Consider the following 6,745-nt stretch of genomic DNA (forward strand, 5'->3'; position numbering starts at 1 on the left):
ATTCGAGTCATCTCACAAACTGACTCCTCCTGCGAACCCGAAGCTTCCTAGGTGGCTCGGCGACTTCGCCCTCATTCGGATTCGACTAAGGTTTACGTCGAATAGCCTTCACGGTGCTCTATCTCATTACTTCCCGTTATTTCCTCTGACAGTCTCATACCCCTAATTATGACCGCCGCTCTGACATCCACGTGCGAAATGACCCTACAATCGTATGTCAACGATGGGACTGTCATTCTGACCACTCCATTCTTTCTGACAAAATCCCTACCGATGATGGGACGTCTTCCTTACTTAGGATGTGACGTGATACCAATTTCAGAGAGATATAATTAAGGTTTGTCCTTCTCCAGAAGGAGGTTTACGCACTCACAACTCACTCTCCACTATTCTTCTATTTTCTCTCCTCCTTCTTTACGGACTGACTTAAGCATCAGAGTGGTCGAGCCAGGGCACCCCTGGCCTTCCCTCTCACGGTTGCTGTGTTTGTAGACTCTTCCAGCTTCGCGATCCTCTCCTCACACGACCTCATCCGACACTGGTGCTGAGAAGTCGTCAACGCATCCAGGAGTTGATCTCGACAGGAACAATATTGATTATATGGATCGGATTGTCATTTAACGGAGCGGTTTGTTGCGGTATATGATTCTAATATCCAAATAGAGCATGACGTTCTACAATAATAGATCAATCGTGGAGGCTGATTGCCATTAATTAGTTTCGACGTGAGCACTTCTCGGATTTACTCTGATGACCGGTGAGAAACTTCTATATATGAGATTGGACTAGTAACCTCCAAGATTAATTGGTTTGAAGAACTAAAACTCTGGATCACAAAAATGTAGATTCTTCAAAGTGTCATGGTTAATTGGATTCTCGACTAGAACATGTATATTCTCTATATGAAATATGATTAGCTGGGTGGATTGGACTATCATCTAACAAAGTGGTCTGTTGCGGTATATGATTCTAATACCCAAATGGAACATGACGTTCTACAATAATAGATCGATCGTGGAGGTTAACTATCGATACTTTCAACGTGAGTATTTCTCAGATTTATTCTGATGGTCGCGGTGAAAAACTTATGTGAGGTTAAACTGATAACATAAAAAATTTGGATTAAAAAAATTATAGGAAATGCAAGTTTTAAGTAATTAGCACTTTCTTTTAGTGTAAGGCACTGGTCATCAATTCAGGTTTTTATTTTGACATGTGAAAGTGAATCAACATAAAATGGGTATTTTAGTTTAATTATATATGGACAAATGCACCGTTCAAAATATGAAAAGTTTAAATGCATGATAAAAGCTTTTAATTAATTTGGGGCCCTTGGAAGCACATTAGTGACTACATTTGTGTTTTGAACAATCAATGTAAGTCCTTCAAGGTGTCAAATTTGTGTTTTGAACATGTGTATGTCCATTGAAGCGAAATGACTTGCATTGCTCAAAATGCTAGTATGAGATTGCTTATAATGCACTCGTAGTGATCTACGTATGAAACTTATCGACGATCTCAAACTTTCGTGTTGGAAGAGTGTAGAATTATTCAAGTAAAATGGCTATTCTACCTCGAGGACAAATTCGTAAGTCAAAAACAAGTGTGAAATTACTATACGATACTTCGTAGAGTGGCAAATGATATAGCTACTAAGGTCTTAATTCGCGTGTGTATATGAAATGCTACCCTGCACACTCATCTGTGAGCACCTATTATTATTTTTTTAGAGTTTAGAATTTAAGATTTAGGATTTAGTATTTAGTGTTTAAGTTAAAGGAAGTAAAAAAAAAAAATTAACACGGGTTGCTCACTCATAGCATCCCGAGAGTTCTAGTGTTAATTTTTTTTTAAATTTGTTTAAGGGTTTAGTGTTTAACCTTCAGGGCTCAAGGAAGTGAAGATTGAAAGAAAAAAATAATAGCCATTATAAAATAAGTTCTAAAGAAATTTAATTTGTTCATGTATTAAATACACTATTTATTTTGTAAACAATATACGATTTCTAAAATATAATTTAATTAACCACTATATAACTTTACTCAATCAAATTATAAGATAATTTGATTGAATTAAAATTAGTTTGTTTCTCCTCCCCAAACATAAATTTGGACTCATATGGAGACATTTAATTTGACCAAACAAATTGATTTAAAGTTTCAATAATTTAACAAATTAAGTAGAAATTATGGTTTTTAAAATATAATCTATAGATCTTTAATTTAGTTATCTAATAAATTTGAAATATAATATATATATATATATATATACGATTTTGATATACTGCGCGACTGCCTCATGCGCGCATGTGTGCGACTTACGATCCACCGTTCATCACACGATCGGGAGTCAGATCTGATCGTCCAAATGTGGGAATGCAAAGTGATCCGTCCGCCCAACTCTCGTCGCTTTCCGGCTGCCCTTGCCTCGCCGTCCGATCACCGCCGGCCGTCGGACACGGCGGTCCTTCCCCAGCCGGTCTCCGATCACGATTTAGCCGGAATCCGATCGCGATTTGGCACTACTAAAAAATCATGATTTTGCGGCGGTTATTTAGCGGCGGTTCTTAAAACCGCCGCTATTATCCGTTTTCCCGGCGGTTTCAATTAACCGCCGCAAAAACAAATTTTTAGAGGCGGTTATTTAGCGGCGGTTCTTAAAACCACCGCTATTATCTATTTTCCAGACGGTTTCAATTAACCGCCGTAAAAATAAATTTTTTAACGGCGATTTAAATTTGATTTGCGGCGGTTTAGTAATTCACGACGATTTAAAATTTAATTTGTGGCAGTTTAAAATTTAACCGCCGCTAAATTCTATTTTTCCGACGGTTTATTGTAACCGCCGATATATTTCTTTCAACGTGGATTCTATTTTCCCGAACCGAACCGCCGCTCCCTCGCCCTAACCCTACACACCGCGGTTTCTCTTTCACTCCTACGCGTTCGACGCCGCCGCCTGTTTCTCTTTCACTTCGACGCCCAACCGATCGCCCTCTCACTCCAACGGCCGCCAGACACCGACACCGCCCTCTCACTCCGACGGCCGCGGGAAATTATTTCGCGGCAGTTTTAGCAAACCGCCGGGAAACCATTTCGCGGCGGTTTTGGCAAACCGCCGGGAAACCATTTCGCGGCGATTTTGGAAAACCGCCGGGAAAGTATTTCGAACCGCCGGTAAAAGAACCGCCGGGAAATCATTTCTAACCGCCACTAAACAAACCGCCGAGAAATATTTCGAACCGCCGCAAAAATAACCGCCGGGAAATCTACTTTAGTGGCGGTTATTCCAGCGGTTCTCTAGAATCGTCGCTAAATGGTTTAACGACACCGGTATCAGCAGCGGTTTGGTAAACCGCCGGGAAATGATTTTGCGGCGGTTCCAAACCGCCGCTAAACGATTTTTAAACCGCCGGGAAATCCTTTTTTTCTTGTAGTGTGGGCGGAACGTCGCGTGCCACTGTTGGCCGCGTTCTGGCCGAATTGTGCTGGATTTCGATCACAATCTAACTAAAATTCGACGTCAATGGACGTACCGATGAGTGACACGTGGATCGGGACATATATATGGTGGCAGGCGGTTATATATATATAATTTGAAATAAAGGTGAGAAGAGGGTTCATGCATACAAAGGACACGACTGAGCTCGTAGATCAGCATTTAACGTTCATTCATTTCGATCACATTCCGTCTAATCGGCCTCCTCTTCTTCCTCCGCCTCTCCGTCGGCGCACGAGGCCACGGACGACTCGACGATGTGCGGAGCATGGCCGCCGCCGAAGGAGCGCACGTGGTCCTTGAGGGAGCGCTTGTGCTTGAAGTCGGAGCCGCAGATGCAGAACCAGAGCCTGCCGCAGTTCTTCTCGTGGGTGCGCCAGTCGCCGCGCACCGCGAAGGCCTTGTGGCACCGCCGGCAGGCGAAGGCGCGCGCGCCGTGCTTGCGCTTGTAGTGCGTCTGCAGCGTGCGGAAGTCCTTGAGCGGCCGCGCCCGCGGGTGCTCCACGTTGTTCCTGCACCCCTCCGCGCAGCAGTAGCACGGCACCCTCATCAGCGCCTCCTGCTGCCACGGCGCCGTCGTCGTCGACGTCGCCCCCCGCAGCAACTCCGTCCCCTGCCGGAACTGCGACCCGTGCCCCCACATATGCATCTTCTTCGTTCACCCACAAAACCAACCATCAACGTATATAATTCGAAACCATAGCCAATTAATTAGGTGCTACTATCGATCGATCGAAAACCTGCAAGTTGTTGAAGCGGTTGAAGGTCTTATTGCAGACGGAGCAGGGGAACTGCGAGCCGCCGACGAGAATCTCGGCCGGCGATGGGATCCAGTACCTCGCAGACGGAGCTGGGTTCGGCGTGGCCGCCGCCGGCGGGGCGATGGAGAACCAGTTAGAAGGTATCAGCATCGCGGAAGAAGGAGGAGGAGGAGGAGGAAGAAACAGAGGAGAAAGCGGCGGGCAATTGGCTTCCAGGGGGCTGCAGAGAGAGCAAGAGGACGGAGTGTTCTTGATCATCTTCAAGATGACCAATTGGATTAATGGGCTCGCGCGAAGAGAGCATGGAGGAGGCGCAGCAGAGGGATCGGAGGAGCTGCAAGACAAGCTATTTATGAAATTGATGGAGATGGTAGGAGAGGGTAGCTAGGTGTGCTAGGGTTTTGTCAGGTTTAGCTCTGAGGGAGACAAGGAGGAGGCAACTGCAGGTTTAGCCTGTAGGTCAGAGGGATGGGACCATGCATGGGCATGGCGTCGTCGCAGGACCAGTCGCTGCTGCATGCAGCAGCAGCAGCTAGGACACGTACGTCCTGCTCGACCAGTAACGCACAACGCAGCATAGCGATGCTTCTTCGTTGTCGTTGTGGACTGAAGTGGCTGTGTACGCCGATGGCGGAGGACAGTTGGTGCAGTAAACTGCGCTACGGCTCTCGCTTGGTTAGAACAGCTCTTCTGCGATCACACGCAAAAAGATCGAAAATCGAGAAATTAAGGTCACAGTACTGATCGATGAGATTCGAGGTACTGCAAGTCTGCTGCGTCGTAACCAACTCACCTATGTCCCGGAGTTAGAACAGCTCGATCACACGCAAGAAGATCGAAAATTAAGGTCACAGTACTGATCGATGAGATTCGAGGTACTCAAGAAGAGACGAGATTTTCGTGGGGAAAAAAAGGAAAATAGGAAGGAAAGGAGAAGAGAAAAATCTCACGGCCGTGACCGAAATCGTGTCCTCGGCTCCATGCTCACAGCCGTGGGCGAACTCGTAGCCACGCGCTTTGCGGCTGCTAGTGATCTCGCGGCCGCAAGCTAGACCCAATCACGGTTCAGAATTGACGGTTCGATGGTTTAGAATGGTCAGTTCGACGGTTCATGAAAGATTGACCCTTAACCTTAACCGTCCAAGACGATTATGATTCACGGTTCGGAACCGCCGGTTCACGGTTCGGTTCATGGTTCGTGACGATTCGAGATTATTATATTAAAAAATTTAAAATTTATTAAAAAAATGTACTTCGGAGAATTTACCATCCCAGTCGACTGATTTAGTCAAATCAAAAAAATGGCTACGCTGAAATCACATTTGATTTTTGTCAGAATTCAAAATACAGTCGACTGACTTTTCTTATCAGTCGACTGAAGTTAAATCCAGTCGATTGATGAGGCGTATCCAGTCGACTGAAGTTAAATTTTTGAACCGGCAGTTCAAACCGTCGGTTTCACACCTATTGAACTGGAACCGGCTCGGCTAACCGGGTCAACGGGCCGGCCCGTTGACCCGGGCCAGGTCCGAGCTGGACTCGGCCCGTGGTCGGGTCTACCGCGAGCTTGGCCGCCCACGACATCGAGCAGAAGGCTCTGATCAGCTGTTTAGAAATAAAAAATTATAATTGATTTGGATTGTATCTGTATTTTTTTGATTTATTTTAATAGTCCATAAAATTTTTTTATGAGATAGAATGCATCATCTTCAAAATTAATTGAATTATAAAATTAAATATTTAAATTATATAAAAAAACCTTTTTTTAGTGATAAAATAAGAGCACAAGGAAGTATTACTTTTGTATAGATATTTAATTTACATCGATTAATCGATGATTCGACTCTTTATTTTATCCATCAAATAAGTTCAGAAAATGAGATGATCCTAATTAATATAAAGTTCCAACAGCACTTACTAATTGTTAAAAATCATATATACTCGAGCAACTACTATGTATGTTCTTTTGTAACAATAAAGATAGAATCCGATACTTCAATAATTTCACATGGTTCCATAATAAGTATAACAATAAAGATAGAATCCGATACTTCAATTAAAAGTTGTAATAGTCCATAATAAATATCATGGAGGTTGATCTCTCAATATATATAAAAGTTATATTTTAAATTTATCCAATAAATGAACTAAAAGAAGATCATCTATCTTCGAAATTAATAGGGTGAAACTCATATATTTGAATTATCCAAAAAATAGAATATGAAATTTATTCCATCAAAAATGTTCATAAGACCCTGAGAAGAACTTACTTTCTTAATAAAATTATTTACTTAGGATATAGATGAGGCTCTACTAGATTAATTACTCATTAATCTAAATAAATAAACTTAGATATTATATATTTAATTTGTTAATATTTAAAATAAAAAAAATAAATTATGAATTATTCGTAAATAATATCTACATATACAATTTATACACTATATTCATTAATAAAATTTTTATTAAACATATAAAAAATATAA

General features: G+C 42.5%; 1 protein-coding gene across 1 annotated transcript; it reads right to left on the reverse strand.

Annotated features, from left to right (window-relative positions):
- Nucleotides 1–3,691: 3,691 nt before the first annotated feature.
- LOC141832495 (zinc finger protein WIP6-like) lies at nucleotides 3,692–4,563 on the reverse strand. The gene is given in 3 exon segments (XM_074719998.1): nucleotides 3,692–4,147; nucleotides 4,239–4,407; nucleotides 4,409–4,563. Coding segments are annotated over 3 exon segments (780 nt in total).
- Between the last annotated feature and the right edge of the window lie 2,182 nt (nucleotides 4,564–6,745).

The sequence above is a fragment of the Curcuma longa genome, chromosome 7 (genome assembly GCF_044706935.1).
Source record: "Curcuma longa cultivar G26 ecotype Majalengka, Jawa Barat chromosome 7, ITB_CL_G26_1.1, whole genome shotgun sequence".
NCBI classification, from domain to species: Eukaryota; Viridiplantae; Streptophyta; class Magnoliopsida; order Zingiberales; family Zingiberaceae; genus Curcuma; species Curcuma longa.